The 17,921-nt window shown below is 38.6% G+C and overlaps 1 protein-coding gene across 3 annotated transcripts in view; it reads right to left on the reverse strand.

Moving 5' to 3' along the window:
* Nucleotides 1–17,921, reverse strand: part of KRR1 (KRR1 small subunit processome component homolog) — a 286,342-nt gene that overhangs the window by 53,804 nt on the left and 214,617 nt on the right. For all 3 annotated transcript variants that reach the window (XM_077953079.1, XM_077953077.1, XM_077953078.1), the window contains one exon: nt 8,328–8,509. In XM_077953079.1, the coding sequence (XP_077809205.1) occupies nt 8,328–8,400 (73 nt within the window). In that variant the 5' untranslated portion in view covers nt 8,401–8,509. The remainder of the gene's footprint in view (nt 1–8,327; nt 8,510–17,921) is intronic.

Genomic DNA, 17,921 nt, shown 5'->3' on the forward strand with positions numbered 1-17,921 from the left:
GAAGGAACAGCAACATTACATTGCAAAGAGGATGTCTACAGGGTTGTGAGAAATTTGTGGCTATATTTTCTAATACCTTAGTAACGCCTTGCCGTGCGTTCTTCATGACCTATACTTCCAGACATTTCCTTCTTTGTCTCCCATTACTCTCAAAACACAACATTGTTTTGGTAATTATTATGATAATGATAACAACAACAGATACAGACACTGATATTATCTTTGTGTCAGGCATCATAGCTCTTGTGCATGTATCATGGCATTTTATGCTCCAAATTCTCTATGATGCAAGTAAATGGATATTTTATCCCCATTTTAGAGATGAGGAAACTGAGACATTCAGGAGCTTACTAGGTCTCACAACAAAAAAGAACCTAAACTGGGATTCAAACTCAGGTATGCATGATTCTGACATTCATTAACATTGTACCATGCCACAGAGCTATACCAAAGTGTTACCCTTACTTAATGTGTACTCACATGCCTTTGTGACATTGACATGCTATTCCTTTCACCTGAAAAAGCCTATATCTGTCTCTTTCCTCGTCTTCCTTTTCTGTTTCATCTCCTTCTCCACACACAACAGAAAAGCATATACACAACTCTTTTTGAAAACGTTTCTGACTCCCCCAGGCAGAGTTAGTTGTCCCACTATGTGCAGATCTGCTTATCTGTTTCTTCTTGAGCATTTACCTTTTGACATAGAAATATTATCTTATTTTTCTTTTTCTTTTTTTTTTTTTTTTTTTGAGGCTGGAGTGCAGTGGTGTGATCTCGGCTCACTTCACCTCCCAGGCTCAAGTGACTATCCTGCCTCAGCCTCTTGAGTAACTGGGATTACAGGTGCGTGCCACTACACCCAGCTAATTTTTGTATTTTTAGTAGACACAGGGTTTCACCATGTTGGTCAGGCTGGTCTCGAACTCCTGACCTTGTGATCCACCCACCTCGGTCTCCCAAAGTGTTGGGATTATAGGCGTGAGCCACTGCGCACAGCCTAAATACTGTCTTATTTTTCTATGCAACTCTCAGGATTAGTACAGTATTTACCTTATAGTCATTGTTTAATAAATGACTATTGAGTGGAACTTTTTAAAGCATGCTAACTTTGATAATAATTAAGATTATATTCAGGCTTGTTGATAATTTTTACTGAAATCAGCAATTGAAGTAGTAGAAATAGCCAAAACAATTGTCCATCAAGAGTTGAAGACAATCTTTTGCCTGTGCCAGTCGTATTAGGCCATTCATTCATTTATTCAATTATTGAGGCTTTTACAGGACATTGTGTACTTTGACAAGGCATTCATGCATTCAGTCACTCATTAAGAAAATTAACAGATGTAAAAATGAATCAGCTTTTGTTTAAATGACATTGGATTTTCTATTTTGCTTTGTTTTGTTTTTGTAATCAATATAAACTACACTCTAGATTAGCTAACTTAACACCCATTCCCAACCCTGTTCTTTTCTTGATTACCTTCACTATGGAGGCTATAAATACCATATACTCACTTTCTCAGCCTCTCTTGCAGATGTGGGTAGTCATGTGCTACAGTCTTGTCAATGACGCATAATTTGAAATATGTTAGAAATTTTTTTGTGAAAATTTTATTTCCCTCTTTAAATAAAGACTAGACACTCATTTCCCTTTCTCCTTGCTGTGAGTACAGACATAGTGCCAGGAGTTATAGCGACTATCCTATAACTATGACAAACAACCATCATGCTATGCATGGCAAAGTATTAAGACAGAAAAAAACTAAATCCCCCATGACACAGTTGAGCTGCTGTATAAGCCTCCTGACGCTCTGCATACAGACTTTATACCAAGTGAAAAGGGAGAGCCCTATTTGTTTAAACCACGATTGGTCAAATTTTTTTCTTACTTGTAGCCAAATGGATCCCCACCTAAGGCACATACAGTTTGGCAATACAGTGTGGAAATTACCTAAAAGTTTGTGTGTGTTTGAGGGGAGGGGATTATTTTATTTAAACAACGACAGTGTAACATGAGTCTATAAGGGCGAAGATACTTTTTTTTTTTTTTAATTCACTGTAATATCTCCACAACTTAGAGTAGTAACTGGCACATAGTAAGCATTCAATAAATATTTGCTGGCTGAGTGAATAGTGTAAATGTATGAGGAGCTGCCTCTTGAATTGTGTATCCTAGCTTCACTTCTGCAAGATGCATTTTTAGCTGTACACCTTAAATGGCTCTCTGAAACCTAATGGCAACAAAAGTTTCAAGCAGCCTCAGAAGTCAACCACCACAAGAAGAAGCTTCAGGCATCCTCAGAAGAAGTCAACAACTTATAATAGCTTCTAAATTTGATGAAATACTATTCCCATTTTATTATAATATCACAAAGGTCAATTTAAGAGGATACCGGTGAAGGGATCTGAAATCACAGCTATAAATAGTGATGTTACATTTGACCTGGGTTCACCTGCTGCATGACTCCATGTGCACAAATCCCTGATGCTCTCTCTCAGACAGGATGTGATCTGGTAAGGAGGCTTCAGAAATGTAGTCATAACATTTGCAGTTTATTGCCTTCTCTCTATATTTTTCATCAGAGAGATGACAGAGGTTCATGAGGCAGAGAAGTGTTACTTGTTGAACTTCGGGCTTTATGTATGTACACGCAGGTATCTTACTACCTTTCGCATCCAACAACTCTTAGTAGATCAGAAGCACCAGGTGACATTTGAGTGAATTCTATACTTAAATAATTCATCATCATTTTCAGCACGTAATACGTCTTTGAGAAAATACTTGTCATGTGCACAATTAAATTATAAGCTGCCAGTGTAAAGAAAACTATACCAATGTTAATTTAAATAACTAGGATGAAGTTCACTATCCTGTCAACAACTCATTTGTCACCTTCTGAAAAAAATATTGTCAGAATCAATATTATTCCTCCTTATTAGAGATTTCTAATAAAAGGTTCATGATGATTCTTTAAATCTAGTCCTTTGCCCATCTTCATAACTACTTTTGCTCTATGGAAAACAATACTAGTTATGTGATTCAAAGCGGATTTTTCTTCTAGAATAGTCCTGCCTATAATGTCCAAGGAAGAGCAGTTACTTTCTCAAAAACCATCTGAACTAGTCCAACACTTTGCTTGAGGAAAGCTTGAAGTGTTAACCTGTTCTCACTTTGTTTTTTAAAAATAAAAACACATGTGGTAGTAAGAGTTTAGTTTCCATGAATGTGCTGCATGCTGGTCAGAAGACATGAAGTCCTCAGTTTTTAAAATAAGAATTAATATAACATTAGGAAGGCCTTTTAGTTCTCCATTTACCTTGGGAGCTCACTAGCTCTAATAAGTGCAATAATAAACTTTGACATTTCTCTAAATTGCGCCAGGATATTAGTTATGAGAAACATGTTTGGAGGTTATTTGCCTCATTTTCTCTTCCCTTTTGCTTTCCACTCAGTTATCCCCACCTTGCACATAGGTCTGTTTACCTAACTTTGGAGAATTTGTGCTTGGTTTGCTTCAGCAAAGAAGTAATTGGATTCCTCTGTTGATTTTTGACCCCCATTCTAACCTCAACCATCACCCTTCTCTAGCAAGGGAGACCTGAGCTTTGCTTTTAAGGGAAAGGACAATGAAAAGTCAACTCACAGGTCAGGGACAGGCAGTAATGAAACACCGGGATCAGGTGGCAGCAGCTTCAGCTCCCTTCACAGGACACCGAGCAAGAACGAAGACTCAAGGACACCATTCAGAGAAAAGCAGATGGTTTGTATCAAGGGCTTGGCTATGCTGAATCTCCCGTCAGCCACCGTAGTCTTGCAGAAACATTTCCAGCTACACAACTGGCCTCTTTCATGGAAGGACAGAACAGTTTATGGTAGAGATGCTCTGTAAACTATTTTTATAACCTTGAAGGACATTGGATATAATCTGTGAAGCAATGAAAGGTATGAGTGTTTTGCAGATTATCCCCCAACCTTAGCTTCCCATGAGTACCCCTTTTACAAGGCTGTGGTTTATGCTCCTTTGGGCATGGAGGTCGGGTCACTATTTTGGGAACTGACAACAATAACAGTCAACTTGACTGTGTTCATACTCTTGAGTGTATATAAGCAGCCACAAAATTTGGCTTCTTAATGTGAAATGACACCTGATATGAAACTGTCCCCTAAGGAGGCGTCAAACACAAAAATTCAGTGGAAGCTAGGAAGCACGGGTCCAGCTGAACGTGCACACTGAGCAAAGGCTTTTTCAAATGCAGTAAAAGGAACTCATACAAGTGAACTCTGTAATGAATGTAAATAGTCTACTATATGTTTTATTAGAAGAATGTCATTTGGGGCTTGAATGGTGGATAGAAAGTTTTCTAGAGGCCATGTCAAAAAAAATGCAAAAATATATAAAATAATTTCTAATGTTTATTTGGTGTTTGTGAAGATCCAGACACTATGTTAAATATTTTTCAAGCCTCATAGGTTCATAAAATAAATTATTTAAGGAAAGAAAGCACTATTATGATCTCCATTTTACCGTAAAGGAAACTGAAGCTTAGAAAGGCCAACTAGCCAATGAATGCTTAACCCAGGTCTATCTGAATCTAGTTGCCTAAAATCTTACCCAACAGACATTGTTGAATATTTACCCATGATTTCAAAGCCAGGCATCATACTAAATGAAATTAAGAGATAATAACCTGGAAAATGTGGATAGCCAGAACCACTCCATTAAACAGCCAGTCAGAGCTGAGTTATACAAGGATTCAAAGAAATGTGTATGTGTGCTTCACACAGAAATTAATTTCAGAATAGCCAGTTTGTCAAAAATGATAGCACTTTTTTTTTTTTTTTTTTTTTTTTTTTTTTTTTTTTTTTTTTTATACTGGAGTCTTACCCTGTGGCCCAGTCTGGAGTGCAATGGCATGATCTCCGCTCACTGCAACCTCTGCCTCCTGGGTTCAAGCAATTCTCCTGCCTCAGCCTCTCAAGTAGCTGGGATTACAGGTGCCCGACACCACGCCAGGCTAATTTTTGTGTATTTTTAGTACAGATGGGGTTTCACCATGTTGGCCGGGGTGGTTCTCGAACTCCTGGCCTCAGATGATCCACCCACCTTAGCCTCCCACAGTGCTGGGATTATAGGCATGAGCCACCATGCCTGGCCAGTACTCTTTTTGAAATACTAATTTTTAAAAATAGATGAACTGTGCCCTCACCCCCCCCCCTTTTTTTCCCCTGCATTTTATCACAAGCTGATGGATCTATGCTGCACTACAAGCCCATTTCTTTCATCTACTCAGTGGTTTCTGATGACCTAACACTGTTAGGTAAAGGTGCATGTGTTGCCAGTAATTGTCCCACTAAGAATTACTTTAACTCATGTGGTTAGGAGTCAATACCTTCCCAGGAAAAGCACTGAGTGTGCTGGTGGAAGGCACGCACTTATCAAGCAGCAGTTCTTGAGCAGCAATGCTTGCTGTAAAAGTGCTAATATTTATTTTCCACACTAGAGGACAGTGCTTGAAAGAGTAACAGTCCTTACCTCCAAGGTTAGGCAGCACCAAGACTGGAACAATCAGCCCATTGTTAGCTCCCCTAACCCACGTGCAGAGCACATAAAGATTTTATTTCTTTGGCAGAAAAAAAGAGAAATAAGTATGTTTGCTGTAACATGTGGCAGAAATCAATGATGATGCTGTATTAACTTGCTGAGCACAGCAAAAGAGAAATGCCAGTAAAATTTACTAATCAGAATTGCCAAAGAATAAATGAAAGAAGACATCTTTATAAATGCAGGTGAAATCCTTTTACAATAAGCTCTTAAAGAAAGAATTTTTGTTGAAGCTGTGACCAAATGCTCAGAAAAATAATCTGTTGTTTTGGTTTGATTATCATTAGAATTTAGTGATTAAAAACTTATTTACATAAACATTTTGTTTTCTCTCATCAGTAGAATAGTCATACATGTTGTAGGGTACAAAACACAAGGCCCAAAACATATATGTGATGTTATTTGATGGTTAAGTTTTGCCCTTGGAAGCAGGAGATGAGTATTGGAGAGGGAGTGGTTAGTGGTGTTTGAAGATGGATTTAAATACTATAGAAACCCCTTTTGGTTTTACCTGCATGAATCTTCAAGCAAGAGTATCACTAACCACATAGAGTGTCAAAAGGGAGGCATTGTTTCCTTAAGCCATAATTAAAGACAGTCCCTGGCCTTGAACTTTACTTGAACAAGAACTATCGGGACCCTGAAGGATTAACTCAGCATTCATGCTTTTCAAAAGGCGCTGATGCCAGTAAGGAAGAGGAGGAATACGATTTCACCGAAGGGCACCAAATCCAAGACTTCTCATTGTTCCTGGAGCCAGCCCCGGTGATTCACCAATCAGCCAGTGGAAGGGGCTCTGTTTTACTGAACTGAGGTGGGTGTAGTACCCTCTACTTCCCCATTCTCACATCTGACCCCTTTCTACTTCCACTGTTACCCTCATCTCCTGTTTATATTGATTGCCTACAGTGTCACAGAATTGAAAAATATTGGGGAGCCCAGCACAGTCCTGGGTACTACAGCAGATTACACCAATTTTAAATCTTTTCCCTGCCCTGAAGGATATATGGATACACTCGGTAATATAAAAGCTTACAGTCTAGTGGAGAAGATGCCCCCATACCCAATCAACCATCCCTCTGCTAGCGCGAGAACAGCCGTGTTTGAGCAGCGTTAGGTATTCACTCCTATTCACTTCCTACTCCTGAGCTGAGGACACAGTCCTGGGAACCGTGACCCCAAGATTTCTTTTTTTTCTTTTCTTTTTTTTTTTTTTTGAGACGGAGTCACCCTCTGTCGCCCAGGCTGGAGTGCAGGGGCGCGATCTCGGCTCACTGCAAGCTCCGCCTCCCGGGTTCACCCCATTCTCCTGCCTCAGCCTCCCGAGTAGCTGGGACTACAGGCGCCCGCCACCCCACTATTTTTTTTATTTGTATTTTTAGTGGAGACGTGGTTTCACTACGTTGGCCAGACTGGTCTCAAACTCCTGACCTCGTGATTCACCCACCTCGGCCTCCCAAAGTGACTCCAAGATTTCTAACAAAAATCACCACAGTCTGGAATATCGAGAATTGTGTTCAGCCCTCTGTAGCTGCGTGACCCTCTCCGGCCCTGCCCGAGACAACTAACCACTCTGTACAACACAGTTTTCCTCTCTGCAGAATGAAATTACAGATGTAACCACATCACGGGATTAGTGTGTGGGTGGACAGGAAACAAGGGCGGGAACAACCCTGATGCCCGTCACAGAGCTCTTTCTGTTATGGATCCTTCATGAGCTCATAAACGTCACTAATTTCAAAGGAATAGGCTTTATTCAGCCTTTATTTGGGATGTACAAAATTTCGACCCCAGAGAGAGACCTGATTATTCACATTCCAAAGGATCTTCAACTTTAAAAGCCTAACGCAGGATTTTTTTTTTTTTTTTTTTTTTTTTTTAATGAATTAGCTGGAGTCGTAGAATACTAGCTCTGGTTTAGATATTAGAGCTCTTTTAGGTAGTCTCCTGGTGCTCCACCTCCACATATAAATAAGGAAATAGCAATTGGGATGTTTTCCTTGGGCTAAAAGCAATTTTTTGGAAGAGCTGGTCTTAAAACCAAATCTGATTCTCAGCCCAGTTGGTTGGTCAGCTGATAACTGCAAACACAAGATTAGAATCAGATATACATAATGATAAAGTGGCCTAAAACCATCACATTATTCAGTGAGATTTGCTTATTAAAGAAATCTACATTATACACCCATTCAGAAATATATTTATAAGAAATACTGAAGTACAAACAGCAAGAGTAACCAAAAATGTGTGCACAAATGCAACCAACATCAATATGCCATCACCAGCCAACCAGGTTATTTCTAGTCTTATCAAAATCAACACAGCAATAAAATGTCTCCTTGTTCTTTCAACCTCCTTATTAAAATGCATTAAATTTGTTTTTTTCATATATAGAAAGATAAGGTTATTAATTACAGGAACTGCTTATCAGCAAAATGTAAAATAGCAGGAGAGTCATTTGATGGTTTAGCTAAGAAGAAAAAGGGATAATGGGAAGAAAGAAATTCAGATGAAAGAAGTTGAAGGAAATGAATATTAAATTTATATTCATAAAGGATTTAATTTTTTAAATTGAAACATTTCCTACAAAGAATTCACATATTTTAAAAGAAAGTTGATTATGAAGTACACAAGTATGTATGTATGTAAATTGCCATTAAAATTAAAAGAATAAACTGTTGTATACTTTACTAGATCTTTTACAAATAAAAAGGATCACCTCACCTCCAGAATGGTTCTGGCAAGATTGCAGGTAGCTGGGGTCAGCAAAGGTGTGAGGGAGAGGAGATCTCAGCATCTACTCCAAATGCCTGGCTTGGATTCCTATATAACCTTGTTGATAACTGGAGTTTTGGGGAATCTTAGGTTTTAAGAACTTCATTTCACAGGTACTTAAAATTAATATCCTGTAAATAGAAGGTAGAGGATTATCTTCTCACCAGAAAGCAGAAAAATGCAGCAGTCAATTCTATCAACATAGCCTGTATTTGGAGCACGGCTTTTAAACAGGCAGCCAGCTCTCTGCTGTTGTGTTGTCTTGCCTGTCAATCAAAGTGCTTGGGAAATGGATTCTCAACGTTATGTGTCAGTCAATAACCTCAGTCTTGAAACAGAAGAACATAACAAGACTGGATTTATTTGCATTTAATTTCAATGAATTTACATGTCATGGTCACAGGTTTTAATTTCCTTCACAAAATAAATTAATGGAAGTCACTTGTAGAGTACTGATATGAACAAAGGTTTTCAGCCTAATTTATCTGAAATAAACATATAAATTTAGTAAATTTAAGCACAACCCCTAATTTAGAGGAACAGATAGACACTAGGTATTTGGGAGTCATTATTCTTTTTTATTTTAGTAAGAAGTAATTTTTTTTTTCTTTTTTGGAAATGGAGTCTTTTTTTTTTTTTTTTTTGAAATGGAGTCTTGGCTGTCGCCTAGGTTGGAGTGGTGCAGTGGTGTGATCTCTGCTCACTGCAACTTCCCAGATTCAAGCAATTCTCATGCCTCATGAGTAGCTGTGATTACAAGCATCTGCCACCACGCCCAGCTCATTTGTGTATTTTTAGTAGAGACAGGGTTTCAACATGTTGGCCAGGCTGGTCTCAAACTCCTGACCTCAAGTGATCCGCCCACCCAGGCCTCCCAAAGCGCTGGGATTACAGGCGTGAGCCACCGCACCAGGTCAGTACGAAGTAGTATCTTTAATATTTGGTGTTGATGAAGGAGGAGTTTAAATTCACAAAGCCTTATGGGGAAGCAGCAGCTTTTGTAGAATATAATATTCTGTTTATACGATCTATCAATCCACCTATCTATCTATCTTCTATTTATTGAGTAGTTTTCCAAAACCTTTTCAGATATAGAACACTTAAAAAAAAAAAAAAAAACTCATCTGAAAAGGTCAGATTAAAAACAAAGTGTTCTGGCTGTGTTTGGGGTGAAGCCCGTGCCCAGGCCCACTCTGCTGCATCCTCACTTGTGGGTTGAAAGGAGAGACGTGTGTCTGGGAAAGGGACAGTACTGGCTGAAGGAATTGCTGTGACCCCCTGGCAGCCGCCCTTGGCAATCTCAGGAGGAAATGCCTGCAAACCAGGCTGTGTAACAATAGCCAAACAGACTACTTCAGCCTTTGCCAACACCAGAAATAAAGAATTCATTATGACTAATTAATTAATAAAATATGCAATGCTTCCTTTAAGGCTGTCCTGACTGGAAACACTGCAACAAAATTGGAAAACACACTAAACCATGAGTCCCATGTGTTAAACATCCCCCAAATCATATCTGATAAATAAAAAAGAATACCTTCTAAGCCAGTGAAGGGTTGAATATTTCAGGAAGGATCCATTGTTAACCAGTTGAAAAGAAGATACCTCAATTATATTCCATACTGCAGTGGGAAGCATTTTAATTTGAATTTATTTTTAAAAAAACCTATTTTGGCTATGGTTCAATACTTGTATAGTTGGCCAAGTGCTGTTTAATCATGTATTTGAGTCAGTTGGTTGGGGACTGTAAGCTCTCAGAGGACGGGACTCAGCTGCTTAACTTCAGTCCTCTGCCAACTGCTCTATGTTGTCAGGTGCCTAGGGATGGCCTTGCAGCCAGAACTTTTTCTGTGACTTCCTTTTCCTCTTCATTCTCTCTCTGGTCCCCATTCAGACTTTTTAATAAGAGCAAACCACTTCCCTCTATAGAAAGATTCCATCTGCAGAACTTTCCCATTGAGCATCTGTCACGCATAACCAAAAATTTTATAAAATGCAGAGGATGTTTGACTTTGGCCAAAACCATTCTAAGAGACTTTGAAGTTATGGAGGCTCCACTAGTTGTACTCCACTAGAAAAGTCTGGTTTCTTTTTTAATGACACATTGAACCCTAAAACTAGCTCATCAGATCATTCAAATAGCCTGGCCAATTAGATGTTACAGTCCCAGTGACAACATTTTATAGTAAATGTCAGAAAAGATAGGTGGATAGATGAGTTATGATTCTCTATGACAAATGGAACGAGGTTGAGTATCTTCTTAAACATGGGCTCAACTTTCCTCTGAAACCTTTGCAAATATTTGATTGCCATCTAAATCAGAAACAATGATGTTACCAAATATCCATTCTTTAATTGCTGCTTCATGCTAGGGAGTCCTTGTGCTTTCAAAAATCCCTTCCAGTTTCCAGGAAAAAGGATCATTCTTTGAACTTTACATGTCTCTTAGTAAATTTGAATCACTGCTTTGGTCCTAGACATTATCGCAGTTTTCAATTCTTTATCAATCAAATCAACCCTAAATAAATTTCTCTTCTTACATGTATGTATTGGGAAGGATGGAGTACCAGATGGGGGAAGGCTACTGAAATAGAATGTCGCTTAATCTCAGATATCAGCATCCTTAAAGCTTCAAATGAGCACTTACTTGGAATAATTGGTAATCCATTGACTCATTCACTAATTCATTCCATAGATGTTTATTGTGTGTTTGAGATCTACCAGGCACTGGACCAGGTTTGGCTAATAATGAACATAACGCATCTCCTTTCCTCAAAGTTAGTGCTACAGACACAGAGATAAACAATAAGGACTGATCATGTGCAGACGACAAGGCACAGGATCCTGAGGGGAAACACAAAAGGGAGACCTAAAGCAGTCTTAGAGAGGAGGGCGGCACTGAGATGAGCCAGTCTGGGGAAGGTGGGTGTGAGAGAATAGCAAAAGGTGAGAAGGGAGAGAGAATCATGTACCAGGTTTTGAAGGGCTTTATGCATCAAAGTAATTTATCTAATCTTAATCTGTTTTTGCCTTTCTCAGACTTTGATATCCTGGTGTCCATATTGCAAAACCACAGGATAAACAAGAAATATCTTCCTGGAGCATTGTTTTTGCTAAGTGGTGAGTAATTTAAAATATTTATTACTAAAGAAGTAGAGTGCAAAATCTGCATACATTTGTAAGATAAATTATAAAACTCCTAAGATATTTTGTACTTGTGACAGGTAACTTCAGATCCCAGGCCTGCTCTCTCCTTTGCCATTGGGGAAATGCTTGTGGAAAAGTTTGCAAAGTGGATTGTAATGGGGAGCTACTTAAGAGTTTTAAGGAGACCAATGACAGGAGCCAGTTTGCAGTTTAGAAAGACTTCAGCCTGCTAGGCAGATAACAATCTAGAGAAGGATGAGAGTGGAAGCAAGAATCTCTGCTCAGAGGCTATTGCAGTCACAGATACGAGAAATATACTGGCTTTAACTAGGGTGGCAGCAACAGGGATTTTAAAAAGTGATTTGCAAGACATTAAAGCAATAGCATCAATGAGAGTTTTTGATTCATTCATGTAATTAATAAACTTTTACAGGGTTTATAGGTAACAATGCCTATGTTCTAGGCATTGTTCTAGGTTCACAGTAGGGAATAACACAGAAAAGAACTCTACCTTCTCGAGGCTCATATTCTAGAGAAAAGAGACAGATGACACAAAGTAAACCAGCAATTAACCCAATAGTATAAATCAGTGATAAATGTCCCAGTGGAAATGAATTGAGCAATGTGATGATTCCGTGGGGAGCAGATAAGGTGGTCAGAAATGGGATTTGGAGAGTGAAAAGCGAACAAAGCAAACATGATGAGTGAATGACAGTGTGCTATACGGAGACATGGAACATAAGAAGAAAGGAATATTTGAGAGGGAATGAATGATACTGAGTTCAGTTTGGGAGATCCAGGAGAAGATGTCCATAAGAGAATTGCCTTGGAATCTGTGCTTAAAATATAAAGAGATAGATACATAGATAGATATATAGATATATAGATATAAAATACATGCTCACATACAAACACACAAGTACCACATGGAGTCACTTCAGAGATGGGGAAGTACTGAATCTAAAGATATGAAAACAGCAGCAATAGGAAATGAGGGCACAGCCCCAGAGACCTCTTGAGCAGGTGTGGGGTTGAGATGAACGATAATGTGCTTTCATTAGCTAACGAGCATCATCTTAGCTAATACATGCTATGTATGCAATAAATAGCACGTTCTCTGACATTCAGTAGATATAATCAATGGTTTGATGGCTTGATTTGGTACATGTTCTATTCTGCTTTTATTAGTGGAAATAACTCCAAGAGTGTGCATGGGGAAGTCAGTGGAGCAGTTTGGGCTCTTTTTTGGAGTGTGCTCTACGCATGACTTCCACCCTGCCCACCTGAACTGAAAAAAAGGCACCTGCACAGTCCCTAAAGAGACTCCAAGCTATAATGAGGCCCATGCCCAGCAGCAGAGGGAAGCCATTAAGATAATGAGAGACTCTGGTGTTCTTCCTTGCAGGAGCCGCAGTTAGAGAATTTAAAACCCCAAATTTCAAGGATGTGTTACCACTGAAAAATTCCATTTTTTTTTTCTTTCTAGACAATGTGAGACAATAAAACCCCAGTGTGAAAAAGGAGGAAGTTCAAGAAACCTTTTCTGGGAAGAAGTGGAGGAACAGTACATAAACAACCTTTTTTCTTTTTCACCTTGCAAGAGTCCTTCCACCACAGCTGAATGTCTTTCTTCAACTGCTATTGCTTAATAATCTTAGTATTTACATTGACCTTTCAGTTGGTCATTTGGCTGGAGACAGTTTTCTGTGGGGCAGATTTAGCTAAGATCTGCCTGCTGGTTTATACTAAAATCCTGCATAATTATAAAAGCCACAGACCTCACTTTTGGAGTCTTCCAACATCAACATTGAAGAACACTCCATCTTCCAAAAAAAAACCAAACATGTTTCTGCATGAAAGGCCACTTTGAGCAAATGAAAGTATCTGACATGCAGCTCTAAATAGGTCTTTTCACGGGTTATCCCATTACAGTAAATGGAAATGAGTTATTCTTTCTTAGGCATGGGGTGATATGTTAAGAGTGGGTTTAAAAACCATAGTGTGCTGGCCAAAGCCTGAAAGACAGGCGTCTTAGGAGAATGTTGATCTGTTAATTGGCTACTCAGGGAACAGAACTAGAAAATAGGGTCTATTAAAAGACCATATTTAAAATAGATGACAGGCTTACTCAAAAGCCATATACCCGAATTGAATGTGGGAATGTGATTATCTTTGTGTTTTTGTATTTTTGTTATATGTTCACAGTGTTGCAGTGTCAGGAGATTCCTGGCACATGCCCCAACTCTGAGGCTGTTTCTATACTTGTCTAGGCTGCAGTGCCACAGACAGCAAAAACCTCCTAATTTTCTAAGTCTAGACAGGAGCGAATATCCAGTGACCAATATGTGTGATTATTTGTAGTTTCTTTCTAGGAACAAAAAAATCAGAGTTTATAAATACAATTTTATAATCGTACCTTTCCAAAACAGAGAACTGGATATAACTGTCAACTTTTTTCAGCGGCTCACACCTGTAATCCCAGCACTTTGGGAGGCCAAGGCGGGTGGATCACTGGAGGCCAGGAGTTTGAGACCAGCCTGTCCAACATGGTGAAACCCTGTCTCTACTAAAAATACACAAATTAGCCAGGTGTGGTGATGTGTGCCTGTAATCCCAGCTGCTCACAAGGCTGAGACAGGCAAACCACTTGAACCTGGGAGGCCACGTTTGCAGTAAGCCGAGATTGTGTCACTGCACTCCAGCCTGGACCACAGAGATGCCATCTCAAAAAAAGAAAGGAAGAATGAATGAAATGAAAGCCAAGCAGATGAATAATTGAGGGTTACTCCATGTCAGTCTCACATTAGGCTGACATTTTTAAAACAGTTTTAATTTGATATTCAAAACAAATAAAAAGATAGGTAGCATTTCAAGTTTAAAGAGATGAGGAAATTGAAAAAAAAGGTCATTTGTCTAATGTCATTTGACAGAGGCAGGAAGAATATTCCAACTTGGGATCCTTGAATTCTAAAGACTTTTTGTTGTGTTTAGTTTTTGTATGTGTGTATGTATGACTCTTATTATGCCTCTCTATCCCCTTACAGAAGCCAGTGAAAGAATAAAATAAATAAATTCAAAGAAGACCTACAGTAAGAGAGACAGTGCTGTGTGCGCAGAGACAGCTGACCCTTCTCAGGGCAGAGAGATGCCTACTGGTTGACTTTTTCTTGGTGAATTCATCAGTGTTTAGGTCCTTGTTCTCAATCTTGCAAGCTTAAAAATTTAAACTGGTCTATATTCCAAAGTTGGTCCGGTTAGATTATATTCTTCTCTTTCGCTCAAACATCAAAAAGATGTATATAAAAGCAGAAAAATCTTTAAATTTATACAATGAGAATTACAACACCCAAGATGAATGGGCCATCACATTAACCTGACTAGCACATTCTCTTACCATCCACGTAAAGATAAGATTCACGGGATGCCACGTTATGATCAGAACATATGAGATTTTGTGTGTTATTTAAAAAAAACACATACCTTATGAGACTCCAGTAGCCACCTACACAATTGGGAATTGATTACTAAGCTGACTATACCAAGATCTGAGTCAGTCTTGAATACCAAGATCTAAATTACCAATGTTTGCCTCTGGCGCTCCATTTCCGACAATGCCTCTCTAGCTAAATAATCTCTCTTTAATTTACTATGTTAGTAGAATTAATCAGGCTATTGACAATCCTTGAGGCCAGAAACCACTTTTGATATTTTTTAGGTTTCTTGAAATATATTTATGTTTAGTCATTACATGTTCACAGCTCAACCTTCAGAGAATAGCCTAAAGTTAGGATTAACTTTATCCATATCTAGCCCCTCTGACCCCACCTGGGGAGAAAAAAAAAACATTAGAGGACTTCAGCTATACCTGGAACAAAAATATCCAATTTTCTTTGGGTTGACATAATCAATTGGAAAATAAACAAAAACTGAAATAATAGTAATTCTACATGCAAATGATACAATTCACTTGGCACAACTGTCCCTTAATCTGATGCCTAATTGAGAAAAATATCAGGCAGCTCATTTAGAGCATAAAACTATCATTCTGGAGAAAATTTTTCTCATGAGTAATTAAACAAAATTTAAATAAAAATGCTGCCACCAAGTAAATTTGTTAAATTGTGCTTTTACTGTATCAGGGCCTCAATTTAATTGTCATCTGTCTGTAAATACTAGAGAAGAATTTGCCATCAGTTTAAGAACATAATGACTGGCTGTTTTCCAGATATAATTACTCCAAAACAGGACAGCATTGTGTAGACTGCAAACACTTGCACAAAGGATATGGTTTATGTATGAGGTAACGTAAGGGCATGAAAGAGGAAAGACTACTTTTAAACCCATTACGAATATCAGGCAAAGATTGGGAAAAGACAGCGCCATTGAGTTAACGAAGGGTACATTCCAACATACAATTACAATCCCATTTACAAATAAAAGCATCCTTCAGTTGCAGACATCAAAGAAACCCATCAAATTTCAATCAGGCTTACATTATAAATATTGGAGAGGAAAGATGGATGAGGGATAATTACTTACAGCAGGTCACTACTTTTCTAGTGATGAAATAAGAATGTTAATAGAACCAAATATGCCTGTTTTTCAGTTCAGATAAAATGGAAGCAGTACATATTTACAGTGAATGAAATGGTGACTCAAGAACTGATCTTTCAGGTGGCATAGGCATCGGGCAGTGCAATTCAGGAGCAGGAAGAAGTTTCTCCCCCAAAACAATCCAGCCTTTATTCTCTGCCAGGGAAATTCCACCATGAAATTTCTCTATGACAGCTCTATTTCTATTCAAACTCAAAATATCATTGGGAATGAAGGAACAGTAAGCTGCTGCCAATTATTTACTTCTTACTAGGAAATAATTTCAACAACATTTATTTGACAAAAGTTTATTTATGTACCAGGCCCTCTAAAAGCTATTGGGAATATGATATGGAACTAACATAGACATGATTTCTTACCTCATGGATCTTAGATTCCAGTTGGGGAGATAGCCATTAGTCAAATAACCCCTAAATGGGTGTTTAATTACAGACTGAGAGAAGAGCTATGTAGAAGAGAAAGCTGGGCCTTAAAAAGTCTGTGACTTCATCTAGGCCGGGGTCTCAGAAAGTCCAATGAGGAAGTAATCGTTGAGCTGACTGTTGAAGGATGAACAAGAGACAGCTAGGTGAGGAGAAGGATGGAAACTCATTCTGAGCAAATTAACAGTATGCTCAATATCCGTAAAATGGAATGCTATTTAGTCATAAAAAGAAATGAAGTATCGATAAATGCTACAACATGAACATCACAAACACTGTGTTAAGTGAAAGAGAAGCCAGGCACAAAAAGCCATGTATTGTCTAAATCCATTTATATGATGTCCATAGAGATAGAGATAGAAAATCCATAGAGACAGAAGTCAGATGAATGGTTGCCAGGCCTGGGAGTAGGAGGGAATGACTAGTGACTGTTTAGTAGGTATGGATTTTCTTTGGGGATGATGAAATGCTCTGGAACTTGATTGTGGTGATAGTTATACAACATTGTGAATGTACTTAAGTGCCATTGAGTTGTCCACATTAAAATGGTTAAAAAGGTGAATTGTAGGTAATGTGTATTGTAACACAAATTATTTTTTAAAGCAGTATATTAAAAGACCCTTCTCTTGGTAGGAGAGAGCATGGCTTATTCTAGAAACTGAAGGATACAGTGTGGATGGATGGCAGAGACAATGGGGAGAGAGACAGTAGGCTGGGACAAGAGCACGCAGAGGCATGGAGGCCTTGCTAGGATTCAGTGTTTATCTTAAGAGGAATGGAAGCCACTGAAAGTTAAATGTGTATCTGTGCATATGTGTCTGTGTGTGTGCATGCGTGTGTATATGTGTATGTGTATAGAGGGGGAGCATTACCATCCACACACACACACACATTTGAAAAAGATAACTATATATTCTGTGCATGTGTGTGCATCTCTGTGTGTGTATAGAGGAGCATTACCATAAACACACACACGTACACACACACACATATTTGAAAAGTATAACCATATAGTCAAGAAAAAGTGTGTTTTATAGCTTGAAAGGAGAGTGTGGTGGAAGATAAGATGGGAAGAGGGAAATGTGCACAAGGCAAAGGATACCTCCTTCCTAGTTTTTGTAGGGCTAATTCTGTCTAGGTCCTCCCAGGTAGACTTGTATAGAAGTCTTGAGATTAGCAAAACACAAGAAGATGTTTCAGTGTGAGGTAAATCAGAAACTGATGCTTGAGTGTGTAGTAAGTTATTTTAATATGGGAAAGCCAAAGAATGCATTAGATATTTAATGGGATGTTAAGATGGGGGGTGCAGGTTGGTGCTCAATATAGGGTTTAAACTCGAGGGTAAGATAGTGAAGAGCAG

Source organism: Macaca mulatta, chromosome 11 (assembly GCF_049350105.2).
Source record: "Macaca mulatta isolate MMU2019108-1 chromosome 11, T2T-MMU8v2.0, whole genome shotgun sequence".
NCBI classification, from domain to species: Eukaryota; Metazoa; Chordata; class Mammalia; order Primates; family Cercopithecidae; genus Macaca; species Macaca mulatta.